This window comes from Falco biarmicus, chromosome 12, assembly GCF_023638135.1.
Source record: "Falco biarmicus isolate bFalBia1 chromosome 12, bFalBia1.pri, whole genome shotgun sequence".
In the NCBI taxonomy this organism is placed as follows: domain Eukaryota; kingdom Metazoa; phylum Chordata; class Aves; order Falconiformes; family Falconidae; genus Falco; species Falco biarmicus.
In genome coordinates this window covers 27,336,700-27,353,453 of record NC_079299.1, presented here as the reverse complement: position 1 = coordinate 27,353,453, position 16,754 = coordinate 27,336,700, and the positions used below count along the sequence as shown (strand labels likewise).

General features: G+C 40.3%; 4 protein-coding genes across 12 annotated transcripts in view; 1 reads left to right on the top strand and 3 right to left on the bottom strand.

The window, feature by feature from the left end:
• Positions 1–3,752: 3,752 nt before the first annotated feature.
• On the bottom strand, positions 3,753–8,839 carry MKKS (MKKS centrosomal shuttling protein). Its single transcript, XM_056357786.1, has 4 exons — positions 7,849–8,839; positions 7,179–7,354; positions 6,363–6,473; positions 3,753–5,860 (listed from the first exon to the last, which is right to left on the bottom strand). The coding sequence occupies exons 1-4, from the start codon at positions 8,837–8,839 to the stop codon at positions 5,420–5,422; spliced, it is 1,719 nt and encodes a 572-aa protein (XP_056213761.1). The 3' UTR covers positions 3,753–5,419.
• Positions 8,765–9,234, bottom strand: LOC130157833 (uncharacterized). Its single transcript, XM_056357798.1, has one exon. The coding sequence runs from the start codon at positions 9,232–9,234 to the stop codon at positions 9,094–9,096; it is 141 nt and encodes a 46-aa protein (XP_056213773.1). The 3' UTR covers positions 8,765–9,093.
• Positions 9,082–12,573, bottom strand: LOC130157831 (uncharacterized). Of its 9 annotated transcripts, none has more exons than XM_056357790.1 (4): positions 12,452–12,573; positions 11,808–11,859; positions 11,030–11,259; positions 9,082–9,284 (listed from the first exon to the last, which is right to left on the bottom strand). In XM_056357790.1, exon 3 carries the CDS (start codon positions 11,240–11,242, stop codon positions 11,051–11,053), a length of 192 nt encoding a protein of 63 aa, XP_056213765.1. In that variant the 5' UTR covers positions 11,243–11,259; positions 11,808–11,859; positions 12,452–12,573; the 3' UTR covers positions 9,082–9,284; positions 11,030–11,050. The 9 variants fall into 9 exon arrangements, with proteins under 9 accessions (XP_056213765.1, XP_056213768.1, XP_056213769.1 ...); XM_056357793.1 differs by having other exon boundaries at positions 11,030–11,255; XM_056357794.1 differs by lacking the exon at positions 11,808–11,859 and adding an exon at positions 11,660–11,807 and having other exon boundaries at positions 12,452–12,566.
• An 81-nt stretch (positions 12,574–12,654) lies between these two features.
• The window catches only part of SLX4IP (SLX4 interacting protein), a 79,848-nt gene continuing 75,748 nt past the window's right edge, over positions 12,655–16,754 (top strand). Inside the window, exons 1-2 of the mRNA XM_056357788.1 lie at positions 12,655–12,839; positions 14,160–14,327. The gene's annotated coding sequence lies outside the window, so the exon portion shown is untranslated. The remainder of the gene's footprint in view (positions 12,840–14,159; positions 14,328–16,754) is intronic.

Here is a 16,754-nt window from a genome sequence, read left to right as displayed (position 1 = left end):
CACACCCTTTAACGACGACGAGAGGGCTCACAGACGGCAGCCTGTGAGGTACTTCAGAGGCGCCAGCAGGAGGGGCTGTGCAGCGCCCACAGGGAGAGGCCGGTTCTGGCCAGTTCCAGCCAGTTCTGGCCAGTTTCCGCTGCTGCACCACAGGGTGCAGCCCAGCCCCTGAGCCATGCCATAGGCCAGGCTGCAGTACCTCTGCATAAACAGATTTAAGAAAGGGCAAAACGCTGCTCAGCAGCGAGGAGTGAGGGGAGGAAAGCAGGAGAAATGCAGTGGAAGGGCATTTACCTCAACCCAGGGGGTTTCCACCCCATTTTGTCCCTCAGTCCGGGTGAGGTGGGGAGTGCAGGAGCAGCTGGGCAGGCACCTGGCAGCCGGCCGCAGACTGCCCACAGTCGCCTGCAAAGCAGTCAGATATATCAGAAACCCCCGAAGTCAAACCCCACTACAGCTCAGGCTCCTTGGGCACACGGACAAGGAGTCATAAATGAGGGCATAATAGTTTTGCTTCTGCCTCTCTAATTCACAAAGTCTTTCAAGATCTGGAAGTACCACAGTCCCAGCAATTCACTGAAAATCATTCCATCGTCACTCTTGAGTAACCATCCATCAGCAGGTCCTTCCTAGCCCCACACACAGGTGATGATGCAGAGGCTCTCCAAGTCATCACCAAAGACTAGGGAGCTCATTTTGTCCCTAACCTCCTATTTTTTTTTTACCCAATACTCACCAGCTCTAACAAATCAGATGAACAATATCATATGCCATAAGGCAAAAGATACTAAGGATAGCTTTTAAAGATTAATGACAGGCAACGTACCTTCTCTACTTCCAAAAAGACTTAATGGTAATAAAAAGAAAGTTCTGGATAAGGAATAGCTGTTGATGGTGTAGTATGCTGCCACAGAAATCCTTAGCAGACATCATGTAATACTGTCATAATAAGAAGCAGCTAGTATTTATTGTGTATCCAAAGAGCGCTGATGTTGTCATGAAAGAAAACAAGAAAGATACTAGTAATCAAGTCTGCAGAAGCCAAACAGTACACAGCTGTGGCCTTCATGGCACACGATGAAAGCTTGAATAAAAGGTTTTCATGTGCAAGCAGATTTGTAAGTTCAAGTTTATAAAGATGTTTGTAATAAGGTATGAAAATAAAATTCTGCAGGAGGAATGTCTACCAGAAATTTGTAATCTTAATGTAAAACTAGGTCAAGAATAATGGAAATCAGCACAGTTAAAGATACAAAGTGCTGAGCCCCATCCTGGAACCTATTCTGCAATTAATTTTATTGGTGTGCGGACTAATGACATGGTGGCTCTATCTACATATACTATGACTATATTTCTGCTTCCAGCATAAAGAATAAACTTGTACATATGTTTGAGCTTACAATGTGCACGACTAATTTATACAGTGTAATATATATAGACAAAAATAAAGGTATGTAACTGAGAATTTAAGATCACAGTGCTACTGGCCAAGAAGTTATTTATTAGTACTGTGCAACCTGTCTCTGCTGACAAGTGGGTAGAAATAACTCATGTTTACATTACCGGATAAAAGCTACTACAATTCTTAAAATAAACACTGTAATGTGACTAGCAACTGACTTCTCAAAAAGCCAGTCTGCACAGATTATAAGCATGCTGGAGGCAGTCTTTGCAATAAAAACAGACTGTTTCTGCATCTTCACAACCGTAGTAAACGCAAATCCAGTTAAAATTCTTCCCATGACATCGACTGACTCACAGATACTGATTTTTTCCCAAGACTGAAGAATGCAGTACTAACATGACTCAGTTCACATGGCGCTGCTGAAAATGTGACAAATACTGTATTTTGCTTCTCAGCACAGCAACATAACGGCACAAACAAAATTCAAAAGTTCAGGTTTTGGGTAAGGTGAATTGTTTTGTGGTTGCGATATCCCATGCAATTTTTTTCTTACAAGCTTTTACAACAATAAATACTCTCTTCCCTTTCTGGGACAGATCTAACATTCTAACAGCTGATTAGCCTAAAAATGCCCAAACATTTCTGAAAGAACAAAACCCAAAATAAATAATCAGTGTTACACTACCAATACAGCAAGCAAACTTATAAATCTGTTTCTACCTTGTTTTCAAGGATTAGCACCTATGAGCATCTGGTCTTGAAACACATGCAGAGCACAGACTCGGAAGACATACATGATACAGTAAGGGTTGCTGAGGTAGATGTCTGACAATGCTTCTCTTGCAGTTCAACCATTTCTGCACAGGGCCTGAAGGTCACATTTCTCTGGGTGTGTGTACTGAAGATGTAAGGCAATAAATTAGGTTACTGTTGCCGGAATTTCAGACAGAAAGAAAACGCATCAACGTTCAATATACAAAGGAGAACAGGGGAGTTTTACCTAGTACACTAGTTTAAAGAGTCTACATAAATTCTGGCCAAAGTTCCCTTAATAAAATTTTAATATTTTAGCAAGGATTTGAGTTTGTTTTGAATTATCTATTTCTTTGTTCCTCTGAGTTCTTCACATTACATCTGGATCTTAGAACTCTTCAGCCACAAAGTTCTATGCCTTAAGAAGAGTTATCTTTGTTCCCATTTTATAGATAGGAAAATAGACAGAAAAAGACTTCAGATATGGCTCAGAGTGAGCCTACAAATTCACAGTTCAGTAGCAGAATCAGTAAAAACCAGGTATTCTGCATTCTTTGCCAATGCCAAAATAGTAATGTTTAATGGTATGTCTACTTGAAATAGGACACAATAATAGAAATAGTAAAGTTCCCTAAAATGATCAGCATTTTCAGGTCATCTTCACTTTGAAGTTTTAAATACCAAATGGGAACTGAAATACCAAATGCAAACTGAAATACTGAACTGAGGAACAACTACATTAAACTGGCATCTTACTTAAATTTGCTGACTTGAGTGATTATAGTATCAGCACTTCTTATTTCTCCTGCTAGGCCTGGAGCACTAACACAGCTGAGAAGGCTGGAGATGAATATTCTTACTTCCTTTGCATTACTGGTAGAATTATTAAAATTTAAATTAATAGCCTCCGAGCAATCTATGGAAGTCAAACAACTGAGGTCATGATCAGAAAACACTTGTCTCTTCGTAATACTTATGTAATGCTAATTTTTCCCATTGAACAAACTAAATTCTAAAGGGAGCAAGAAAAAAAAACAACATAGTGGTTTCCCAGAGGACTTGCAACTAAGGATATTTTATATTGTCAGTTTCAAAACACAGGGGGAAACCTCACCATTTTTGCACCTACGTTTTATCAGAAACACGGGACTTCAGCAGAGTTTATGTTGCTCTTGGATTGAGAGTCAAAATTCTATTTACTTGCATTTTAAACAGTATCCAAACTTGTATTCCTCTTAGGTTACCCATTAAAGATAGTGTCACAGTAACCACTAAAGGTTGAGGAAGACTGTAGTACAACTAAGAACTGAACCTGAACTGTCCATAGGCAGCACTGCCAGCAACTTATTTATCCTTTTCAGTCACACTGGGAGACCAAAATTCATTGTTATTAATAACAGCTATGTACAGAACAATCTTTGGTTCAGGTATAAATGAAATTTTACCTACTTACTGAATTTTTTCCCCACAATTTTCTTATGTGTGATTTTCTTAAAACTGGAGAGGAGGAGGAACAAAATCAGAGCTAACAATGGTTTTATGGGAGCTGTGAATCAACCTTCAGATACAAAGACAAAAGAATACTAGCAACTACTTCAACTTAAATATTGTTTTAATTTTCACTTCACAGCTGTAGTCACTAAACAACATTTTTGCACTGCATAACAAGCTGCTATTATAGGAAGTAAAATACTCTAATTCAACACTCTGAGTTAGAGACGCATAATTACATGAAGTATCACCAAGATTCCTCTGTGCCTTAAGATATACACCATCATTTGGCTTCATTATTCCTGATGTTTTCACATGGTTCATGGTATATGGGAGGATCAAGATATGAAAGGTGCCATTTTAGTAACCAGCTTCCATCTCAACCCTTGTTAACATTCTTCAACAAAATCCCAAATGATGCCTTACAGCACTGAAACAATATTTCAGGTCATAAAAAGATAAGGAATTTTAAATAAATTCTCATTTTTTCCAGTGAGAAAATTATTATTTTTGCTCTTAGAATGAGAAGGACTTTGTACAAAAGGTCTGTAAAGATGTTTTTAATTATATATTTCAAAACTGACTTTACATAACAATTCAACTGCTTCTACTCAGTAAATATATTAAAAACTTAAAGAGACCAGGAAACAAATAAGCAGACTAGTCTATAGCCAACTCAGAGGTTTTCTGGAAAAGCATGTCATGAACAATTTGTCCCTTGTGACTGAAAACAAAGAGGGAGAAGGGACAAAAAAAATGAGTTAAAAGCAAGAAACTGTACCACCCCTTTTGGTCTTACATGCAAACTGAAAATGAGAAAAAAGTTTTGATCATTCAGTCTACAGCCTTATTTAAAGATCAAAACAAGTCTGAGCAGCTTAATACCTTACTTCATTAAAAGAAAAGAAGCTAGGCACAGTCAAAGAGTTAATTGAATGGTAAATGGGACACTCTAACTTGCAGCTTTGCTTAAATGATAGAAGTATCATTATTTATAATCTGTGCTGTATTCCACAGAAGACAATCAAGGTCCACTTCACAGAAGTTTTTTCCACACAGTCTGCCATTTCTTTTCAAATCTTCTATTACCTACCTGCTACCTTAAGATCTCCAGGCTGAGTTTTAAAAACTTGCTAAATAAATTACATAAATGAATTAAAATCTTCCGGACATTTAGAAACAAACACTGCATACAGTACGTGGTGCCAAGAACTTCAGAATACAATTTGAAAACAAGTGGCTCAAGATATTTGTAAGGAAAGCCCTCTTTTTTACCTACAAAATTAAAAATATCAGTGACAAAGTTCTGCTGCAATACAAGTCTGTTTCAGTACGTAAAGCTTTTGCTGAGCCTACATAAATTCCAATTCATAACATGTATTTTCTCAGCAAGTGAATCCATCTTTCCATTCCTTTGAAGATGCCACAGAGTTAACATACATCCAAAACTTTGCTTAATGCAGAGGAATATCAAAGCGTCATTCGCTCTTTTGAATACATGAATTTTAATACTCTTAAGTCATACATTACTATGATTTACTGTATATTTAGCTAATCATTTAACAGTTCCTAACAAAAAGTTAAACATTTAAAAATTCTTGAAGGCACAGCAGATTAACTGTCAGTTGAGTACTTAATGGTCAACTGTCTGATTTAATATTCCTGTCTGCTGCACACATTCTAACCATTTGAAGTATCTTAACACATTATATATTACTCTGCTTTCAATCAAGTATCTTGGTGTGCAACATGATTCACATAAGATTAGACCTAATTTTGATCTTCAATTACGTATGAGAGATCCAAAATCAGATTGGCTGTCTCCAGAGCTACTTGTAGGCCACTACACTTCGCAGCAAAACAGTCCAGTGTCAGAAAGTCCACAACCTTTACTGAGAGCTCTTTAGGGCAGCCCTGTATAGTAGGAGAGTCAAACTGGCCTTGCAAAAGCCTCCAGTTGAGATTCTCAGTGTTACCGTTAATCCCACAGCCACATTTTGAAACTAAATCTGACCAATTAGAGACAGAGGGAAATCCTGATGGAACAAACCAACAGTGTCCATAAACCATGTCTGTAAGAATTTCTCCTTCATCATGATTCAGAGAGCAAGCTACAGACTCCAGGGAACGGCAAAAACCATCAGCAACCAATTGGTATTGTGTCCGAGAACAATCTAGATCTCTAAAGGTGCTGGTGGACAGACTACAACTCTAAAAAAAAAAAAACAAAACACAAACGAAACACAAAACCAGGAAAACAAAAAATTAGAACACTTTTACAGAAATAATTTTAATCAAACACATCGTACTGTTATTTTGGTTTTTTTTTAAACAGATGGTTCAGTCCTACCAGAAATTGTTCATGTGATAATTACTCCACAATAGGAAAGATTTCTAGACAAGTCAAAACCGAGTTCTGCATGATTATCTTTCAGTACAAAAATTCTACACATTTGTTTTAACACTTAAAAAACACTTACCATAATAGGTATCTAAAGAAAGATTAACAAGTACAAATACAGTATTAATAAGTCTGAAAGACAGAATTAGCACTGACTGCTTCAAATAGACCCCCCCTTTGGTTTATATTAGTAGTTAGACAGCAAAAATCAAACATTAATCTAGAAGTGCTTTAACTATAGCAGTGATGCTATGTAAATTCTTATTTCCTATGTATATTAAGCAGCTTTTAAAACCCTTATGTCTCACATACCTTGTGTCTTATGTATGAAGCCAGGTGAGTTTCTGTACAGCCACCTCCTAATAATGCCAAAGGTTCCTTGATTGTTAACTGTAACACATGTTCTGCAGTTTCACAGGTACGCTGAAAACCATATGAATTTATTGTTACATATACCATGATTAACAGGATTTGTCCCCATTGAAAAAATAACTGAAATAAGATTTTCTGCAGTTTCTGGTACAGACTTCATAGACTTGAAGTATGTGTGGATATAAAGCTGTTGAGTGATTTCCAAAAACCACGTTCACTTTAGGAGAAATTGTCTTTATTTGTCCACACGGTATGGAAAAGCAGGAAGAAAAAAAGAAAAAAAAAAGCTCTGTTTTATTCCTTCTTTGTGCAAACCAGGGTTATAGATAAGAAGTTAATCAGTATCAATGACATTTCTAGAGCAACTATTCAATACAAAACTACGCCCGACTACCATTGCAGGTATTGTTGCTGGCCTTTTGTTGGGCAATTTTTACTTTAGGCTTTCATAGACCAAGTAGTGAGAATGAAAATGTCTATCAAGCACTGGGCTCAAGAACAGGTGAAAAATGTTTCCGTCTCAAGACAACTTCCCATATTAAAATAGAGGTATTAAATGAACATGAGCAGTTCAAGGATTTTGAAATTCTTGAAACCACGGCATTTCTTAAGTGCTTTCTTGAAACTGAATACCTAAACTCTAACGTAACTCATTTACATACTGAAAAATCACTTTCCTAAACTAAAAAATATTTTTCATTATTTTTCTGTTAAAAATAGGACTTTTCAAGAAAAGTTTCAAGAAATGTTGCCTACCTTCAACTCATCCCATGCTGTTTCATTTCTGTTACAGAGTATCAAGCTGCAGACAACTGTATCATTAGGAATCAGATGCACAAAATGTTTTGAAGCAAAACTCTCAATGCGCACATCTTTCAAACTGCCGTAACAACTAGGAGACAACAAATGTACAGAAGCTATAGGCTTTGAACCTGTCCAGTTAAGAAAAGCAGAGAACAGTTTGTATTACTGTCATCAGAACAGCCATCTGTTGCATTTCATAAAGCATGAACTTTTTTCTCTTGGCTTTTTAAATTTATGTATATTCTTCAATACCTAACATTTTAGTCTACACAGCAAATCACAAACAGAAACAAACGTTTTCAAAGTGCAAGACTTAGCAATAGTTTAAGATGAAAAAGTAATTGTTTCATTCTCTCTAAATAAGAGTTTGAAAATAATCTAAGTTTCCAAACAGTTACTACAATTGGATACATGCAGTATGTCATCACTAGACCTGCAAAAGACCAATCTCACCTTAAAAAATGGTTTCCAGATTAGAAAAGAACAACTCTTGCTCAGCTGCTAAGGTAGCACACTGAGAGAAATAAAATCCTTACTCTACAACAGCACCAACCTAGACAGGTTTTTGTTACGACATGAGCGTTAAGGACAATTGTTTAGTACAGAAAAAGCCGCTTGTTACCTGTCATCTGACTCAGAGGTTCCATCAGAGATAGCCCAGCTCTGTCCACAGCGATGACATGGTTTTCTTTCAGATACTGTTTCAAGGATGGATGGATAACTTTCTGGCACACTACAAGGCCAACCTCATCATTAACCAGCTGCTTTCCTACATTAAGCAACTGATTCAGCTCTAATGTTTCTATAGAAATTCCATGATGGACTGTTATAGTTCCTTCTTCAGGGTTGAAGCTGTCTCCTGACATGGACACACAGAAAAGAGCTATCCTGATCATGTTTGAACAAGTTCTTTTGACAGTAGGTGGTTTTGCCAATTGAATTTCTGGTGTTTCTATCAGTAGACCAGGAAGAACCACAGAATCCACAACTCTTCTACCTTTCACAGGTACTATTACACATTTTCCTAAAACAGCATTACTCTCCACATGACATGGAACAGTAAATAAAAAAGCCTTTAAAATCAGAGTGGAGAGATGATCAACTTCAGTTTTATTAAGCATGCAAGCAGGTTTGCTTGTCAATATGCTACGTACCAAGCAAAGAAGAGTCTCAACGCTGCTAAAATCTACCCATATTCGGCAACCACAGGCCTCAGATTTGAGATAGTCCATACACAAACTCAAAAGATGCTTACTTATTTTAATGACAATGCAAGGTGCAACATTCAGGCTTTTGAAGTTTTCAATCAAACTGCAGCACAGAATGGCAGTAAATAAGCCACAGTCACTGAAGCGGGATATATGGTTCTGTACAGAGGCCATCAAAACACTCAGCACACGATGACTGACAGAAAGACGACTGAGTATAGCTGAAGATTGTGAAGTTGTACAAACATAGCCTCCCACACCATTGTGGAGCTGTTTGAGTCTACCAGCAGGACCATAGCAAGATTTTAATATTCCAGTCAGCAGAGACAGTGACTGACTAACTGTATCTTTATTTAAAGGTTCACTAATAAATAACAGAGGCTTTTTAGCTTCAAGACGAGACATTTTTGAAGTAAGATTTTAACTCTGGACAACAAAACAGATTTAATTTTTACTTGGATCTATAATTCATAGCACTTTTAAAATTTAAAGCAGTACACTTTCATTCTTTGCAGCCAAGAGTTAGTACTTCAAATATGAAACAGTACATACAGTACCATAACAGCATTCCTGTGACTGTTCATGATCTCTTTGAATGAAGCTTAAATCTTATTGTGAAGTTCATACATAATGACAGCATTAGGCGGTTTCATTGATGACTAGTTTTTTTTAGCTTCCGAATGTGATTGAACAGATTTTTTTGCAGCAAAGTTTACAAGCATGCTTCCAAAGTGGAAACCTATAAGTGACAGCCCTGCCACAAGCAGAAATTTTTTTCTACTCCAGTTTGCTTTCTTCATCTTTTCTTCTGGCAACACTCACAGATTAAAAGCTTCAGAACTAGTTATTCCTACAATAAAAACCAGAAAGATATTAGGATAATCTTATGACAATATTGCATAGCTTGAACTGCTATTTTATTTGTCACAAAAAACTCACATAAACAGAACCCCACAGAACCATTTAGATTAGGAAAGACCTTTGAGATCATCCAGTCCAACTGTTAACCCAGCACTATGAAGTCCGCCACTAAATCACGCCCCGAAGCACCACATCCATGTGTCTTTTAAATACCTCCAGGGATGGCAACTCAAATCACTTCCCTGAGAAGTCTGTTCCAATGCTTGAAAGCCCTTTCAGTGAAGAAAATTTTCCTAATATCCAATCTAAAGCTTCCCTGCCACAACTTGAGGCTGCCTCCTCTTGTCCTATCACCTGTTATTTGGGAGAAGAGACCAACCCCCACCTCGCTACAACCTCTTTTCAGGTAGTAGAGAGTAATAAGGCATCCCCTGAGCCTCCTTTTCTCCAGGCGAAACAATCCCAGTTTCCTCAACGGCTCCCCTTAAGCCTTGTGCTCTAGACCCTTCACCAGCTTCATTGCCCACCTCCAGACACACCAGTACCTCAGTGTCTGTCCTGTAGCAAGGGGTTCAAAACTGAGCACAGTGTCTGAGGTGCGGCCCCACCAGTGCCACACACAGGGGGCAACCACTGCCCTGGCTCTGCTGGCCACAGTTTCTGACAGAAGCCAGGATGCTACTGGCCTTCTTGGCCACCTGGGCACACTGCTGGCTCACGTTCAGCCAGCTCTGGACCACCACCCCCAGGTCCTTCCTTCACCACCTGCCAGCTTTCCAGCCACTCCTCCTCAAGCCTGTAGCGTTTACTGGGATTGTTGTGATCCAAATGCAGGACCCAACACTTGGCTCTTTGAACCCCATGCAACTGGTCTATATACGCTATAATGCTTTTTAATTGAGAAAACCTACTAGTATGACATATACTACACGCATGTAGTACACAAATTTACATGTTTGTTAATAGCTTCAATTCTGACCACCAGTTTATATACTGTTTTATTTGTAGGTCTGTAACTAACAGGCCACTATAAAGTGCACTGAACTGTATTAAAGCGTCAAAACTACAATGTTAAACTGTTTTTATTCAAGAACAAAATAACTGAACTACTCAGCACTGCTTCCCAGGCAACCATTTCAGAGACAAAAGCTTTTAATGTTCAAACAACTGTAAGAAATCTTTGCCTTTGAAAAAAAGTTCCTTATTTCAAGATGCCTAGCATACAATTATTTTTTTGAAGTTCTAAAACACTTTCAAACTTAAAGGGATATTCGTTTACATTTGTACGTAATCTCTACAGTATTTAAGACTTCTCTCATACTTAATTCTGTTTGTCATCTATTATAATTACTGCCCTACTAACAATGTAGAATGTGTTACTATGTAAAGTCACAACTTCTGGGCAGTTCTGAACCTGAAAGGACACTGTTGCAGACCCCATCAGTCATAAGAGTTTGACTGGTGCCTTGAAGTTATTGCGAGTTTGGTTTTAAGTATCTCCAAGACCTGCAATACCATCACTTAATACTATCACATGGGACCTAGCAGTAGTTTTTGAGATGTAAGATACATTTTTTGGGTCCATGTAACTAACGGATTAACTCAGCTGCAAAAAAGAATGAAACTCTGGAAGACTAAAATTAGAGCAGCAAGACTGCATCTGTTAGAAAATTCTCATTTAATTTACTCATCTCCTGCCTCAAATATACAGATACAACTGATTAGGCAACTTACCCAAAATACACAGGACTAATGCTATTTTTCTTTATTTTTCTCATTGCTTTGCATCACATATGCCACAATCCCAGGTTCTGGAACAAAGCTCTCTGTCTTCACTTGGAAGAGAGGACTAGACTTGATGTGAAACCAGCCCCAGTGCACCAGCGCAAGGCTAGGTGCCATAACGATCAGAACTTTGTAGTCTTTCCAGATGGTTTTAAGACTCATTGCAAACTGGCATCTACCTAGGTAGAGATAATAATTTATTTTAAATATATTCTAGAAATCCTTTTCCTACTCTGCAATAATAGCAAAGAACAGGTGAGCCTGAATATTAATACCTTTAATTAGTGCAGCAGACATTTAAAACACAAAATGACACAAGGAAGTCTTACTTTGCTAACTTTTTAAAAAAAAGCATAAATAACCTCAATTCAGACATCTTTAAGCATTAATTGCTGCATTTGCTTCAAGCTTTGCCATACTAAATCTTAAGTATAACAAAGTAATGAAGCTTTATCCAATTACAAATATTACTGCTTCCGATAGTAAATATTCAGAGTCTAAAACAAAGCAGTTTCAAGACACACCAGTATTTTTTTCCCCTCACATTTAATAACATTCAGTAACTAAGCAAGCTCCTACCAGAATATGGAACTTGCTGGCCAAACACGCTGCGATGCTGCTGACATCAGTTTACGTTGCCCGGAGCGGAAACTGTGCCTGACTGTCTCAGCCCTTGATCCTCAGAGGCTACAACAGCATCAGTGCAAACACAGTAATTCATCCTTACCTAAAAAGAATACATAAAGCTCTACTCTTCACAGGGTTTCATTAAGCAGTACCTACCGTAAGGAAAAAAAGGTATACTCAGTCTAGCAAACTAATTTCTTGGTTTAAACAACGACAAAGACACAACTCAGAGTAAATACTCCTACACCTGCCCAACTTTACCCGCCTGGTAGGAGTAGCGTGTCATGCGAGAGGCCCCTCGGCGCGGCGGTAGGAGCCTCGCAGCCTCACGCCGCCCGGCGCACAGGGCCAGGCAGGCTCGCCAGCCACCCAGCCGGCCGCACCGCCACAGGCAAGCCGCGCCGGCTGCCGAGGAGACGCTGAAACAAACGGCGGCCGCCCGGCCCCAGCAGCCCGTTCCTTACGGGCGGGCCAGCGGCAGGGGCTCGACCGCCCTCGGGCACACCGCGACACGTCCCCAGCGACCCACCCTCCCCACCGCCGCGTCCCGGCCACCGCGCAGCACGGGCGCCGGAGGGAGCAGCGGCTGCCCTGGGGCTACGGACAGCTGCGGAGGCCCGGCGCGGCGGGCGGAGACGGCACACCTGAGGCATTTCTCCCTTCTCCTCAGGCAGCAAGGGACCGCGGGCGGGAAGGCGCGGGAAGACGCTGCCCGACGACCCCCAGCACCCCCCTGGGGCTCACCTCGGCTGCCACCACGGGGAGGCCTCAGGCGCCGGTGCCTCAGCGGGAGGAAGACCAGGGCCGCGCACCCTCCCCGGCCCCTTTCCGCCCCCAGCGACAGGAAGCGGCCTCACGCAGACCCGGAAGTGTGGCTCGCGCCCCGCCCAGGGCTGAGGCTGCTGCGCGGCCGTATCCCCTCTCGCTCGCCATTGGCCAAGCTCCGCGCCAGGTGATCACAAGGCGCGCTACGCGCTCTGCTTACGGGCGGCCATTTTACCTTCGGGCAGGGTAGGGCGGCCGGCGGCCGCCATTTTGGATAGGGGAGAAGAAGCTCGTGCTTGGCTGCCATCTTGCTTGGGGGCAGAGGAGCCGTTAGAACCCTTGGAGGCAGGCTCAGCGTGGGGAGGAGGTACGGCGCGATGGCGGCGGTGGACTTGCTACTGCCCGGCTGGGACTCACAGCCGGGAGGCTCTAGGGGGAAGCGGCAGCGCCTCGCTGTTCAGTCTCGCTTTCCTCCCTAGATAAACATGAGGCGATACGCTAGGGGTCGGTGCTGTGGCGCTGCCTTCCCTCTCCCGGCGCGCCTCCCGCAGGGGCCGGCTCGGCGGGTTCCCTGTTGTGCCGGCCTCGCGTCAGCACCCCCTCCCGGCCCGGCGAGGTGCGAGCCTCGGCAGCGCCCGCCGGCCCGCAACACTCGGCCCCCTGGTTTGTGTTCTTTCCCAGCTCCTGCTGTAGGCCCTTTGCATTACTTCTGCGCTCGCCTGCTGGAGCCTGCCTGAGGCGGACGGCCTTGCCCTGGCCAGAACAAGGAAACTTTGTTGTCTGACCTCAGGTTTTTTTCTAAGCTCTTGTATCATGCACCTTTTCTGTATTCATTCTTATCTCTCGCCCTACTCCTGCAGTCGCTCTTCATGATATCTGGTCTTATATTAACGTGTTAATGGATGGGTTTAATTTTAACTTTGTGCATAGTTGCAGAGTGTAAAACTGTAGGCATCAGACAAGTTTTTAATGCCTTATCTCCATACAGAAAGGAGTTTAACAGTTGGGTTTTTTTTTAAGTTTCATGAAAACAGCTAAATGCAGTTGCATTTAGCTGTGTCATGAAGCTTAAAAAAATAATTGTTAAACTCCTTTCTGAATGCAATTCAGAAGTACAACTGCATTTAGCTGTTTCACAAAACAATAGCCAGCACCCATCTGTAATAAGCACTCTGATATTCCTCAGAATCTCTCCTTCCTGCAGTTCTATGCAGTTGTCTGGTGAACGGGTAACACTTTTGAAATTGAATTGTTGAACTTTAAAGGAATTCACCTTTGGCAGTTCATGAATGAAGGAGTGTAGATAACAATGACCTTAAAATATGCTAACTTGTTGGAAGGGTAATTTCTAAAGGTTAAGTGGTGAAATGAGCAACAGTGGGCCTAAAAATCCTGAAACTGCAAAATGTGAAGATTCTTGTCTTTTCAGAACTGGAAATGCCTCATTAAATGCATGAGTAGCTGAGTATTACACTGTTCATCCTAAGCTTTAGGATCAGTTCTTAGAAACTGACATATGCTGGATCTGGGCTGGACAGCATTTGACTGATACCTAATGACTGAGAAGTTCAGAAAAATTCTCTTTTATGCTATGATAGTTAATTTTGAACTACAAAATTGGTTAATATTAATTTATTTTAGGGAGTTCTTTGATTAGCATTTGTTTTTCTGTTTCTGCTTTTTTCAGGCCTACATGTGGTAAAGGTGCCCAAAGATACCGGCAGCCTGTGAATGGTTCGCAGCTGTTGTGTTAGGAGCCGCTGTACCTTCAAGCGGGCATGTGTGGCAGTTTTCAGTTCCTCATTCCCACTGTGTTCCAAATTCCCTCACCACAGGAAGCTGCTGCCTTGCTGAGGTAAGATGCTGTTTATCAGCAGGCAGAAGACACTTTAGCTTGCTGTCTGGGAGGCCATGTTTCCTTTCCTGGCTTCTTGTGATGTCTACCATTCCACTTAATGTCAAATTTAAGAAAGAAGGATATTCTGCCATGTTATTTTTGAAGCATGTCCCACTCTAGTTACAAGGAATGTATGTGTTTTTAATTCTAGATCATGTTTTCTTATACAGGCTGTCTTACCAAAAATTTAGATGTTGCAATACTCCAAATACCACATCGATATTTTTTTCTAAATATATATTTAGTTTCTGAAAGGAGTTTTTCTGCCTTCCTTGCTTATCTTCACATTTCCTTATGTATAGTTTCCTTTAGAGTTTTGCATTAGTTTGCAACAGATGTGGTGTTCCATGAGAGGTAGTCTTGTTACCAAATAGTAGCAGTTGTAATAGATCTGTGTTTCTTGTGGGTTTTTTAGACACAGAAAATAGGAACTTTTGGGGCTCTCTGGCTTCTTTTGTTGTATAATTGATGGGTGGGTTTCCTCATTTTTCTCATACCTTAGCATTGAATATTTTTTCATTTGTTCAGTGATTTCCTGATGGTTCACATATTAGGTCTGTTCTTTTTTGTTTTCTAACGATTTGCTTACATTTATTCAGTCTGCTCTATTTCCTTTATCTATATGGTCAATGCAAAGCATGGAATAGTTGGCATACTCCTAAATCGAGCTTACTCCCATGAAGAGCAAATTGAACCGAAGGTAACTTGTGCATCCTTTTTATTTTTTAATTCTGTTATTTTGTAGGTTGGATTTGGAGAGGATTTCTGACTGCCAGTGGTGGCTCTTACATCAGTAGTATCAGACTTGTTGCAACAGTAGTTATTCTGGATGGCAAATTGTTTGGAAAAAGAGAGCTGTTACACCAGGATGATTTCAGCTGATTCTTCCATGTGCTTTGCTCTCAAGCAGGCTGTGAGCATTTGGAGAAGAGATAATGCTCTTGCATGTTTTGTTGCAACTTTTCCTCATGTTATTGCTGCTGTGAGGTTTAATGATAAAATATTAGCAGTGCAAGTAGCGTTCTTCAGAGCACAGGCCTGCAGTACCATTGTGAATTGTATGCCATGTGCAGCTCAGTAATTACGTACAATCTTGGTAAACTATGTCCCTGGAAGCATGAGGCAAAGCACCTTGTGTTCTACCATATTACAAGGTGCAAGCAATTCCATGTCAATATTAGGTCTGTTCAATCTTGTCATTGCTGTTGTAGGAGCTCTTAGTTGATGGTGTGCTCCATAGCAAACTATGTTTGTAATTACAGTTTTCCGAACTTCAGGCCATGATTCTAGATGCTTGGAGAAGAGACTAGAGCATTTAACTGTCCTACTTTTTGCTGTTTCTTGCCTACTGTTTCTCCTATTTTTGATATTATTTTGCTTGGGGGGAGGAGGTAGGGATCATCAGTAAAGCTCTAGGTACTAGCCTTTCATTAATATTAAAACCCCAGTTCTGAAATGCTGCTGAGACCTTGTCTTTTTTTTTTTTTTTTTTTTTTTTTTTGTTAAGAGAATCCGATGAGTTGTATGTGCCCAGGTTTTGTGTGTTGTAAAAAGGTTGTGATATATCTTAGTATTTGCTTTTTGGTTTTGCATGATGGCCTGGGTAGTCCTTCCTTGGAGTTCTTGAACACCGAGAATACAATCTTGTACACAGTTATAAGGAACTATGAAATGCAGTTGATTTTCAGTTGGTAGCTGCCATTTCCCATTAGTGTCTCTCCTGACCGAGTACTAGCAGCTGCTGTTTCAAGCATTTCCGAGTTTTATCTTCTACTAAGGTGGTTCTTATAGTTGTACTATGTTTACTTCTATAGAGTAGCACCTTACTGCTTGACTGAATTGAAGTATGATGTCTCAAGTGGTTCAGAGCACTGTTCCTTACATTTGCTGTCGGTAAAGTTGACAGAATTTACTCTTGATAAAATAGAAAAGTTTATAGGGCTGTGTTGTGCAAGGGAGAATGATTGTCGTGTAATACAAGGCATGGTATTCCAGCTTCTGTCTGCATGACTGTTACTTGCAAATTGGGTTTGCTCTATGTAGCTTTCTGCTTACTTGCAACTGATAAAAGTCTAACTTTGAGCTTTTTCAGAACGAACTTTATTAACTGTATTAAAGTTTATTTTCAGTAGTTAGTTACTTGCAGAATCGTTTTTAGTTCAAACTCATTTTAACCTGGTTACAGTAACAACCATTTTACTTCTCTCTCTTTATTATTCTTTTACTGTTTCCGTTCCTTACTGCTTGGATATTGATATGATATATAGAAAAAAAAAAACCATTGAAGTAATTTGGAGTTTTCCTTGAGCCAGTATATGGAATTGTGCCCTTGTTACTTACACGTTTTCTCGTAGTTGTTTTGCGGTCTTGGATTTCAGCATTTGG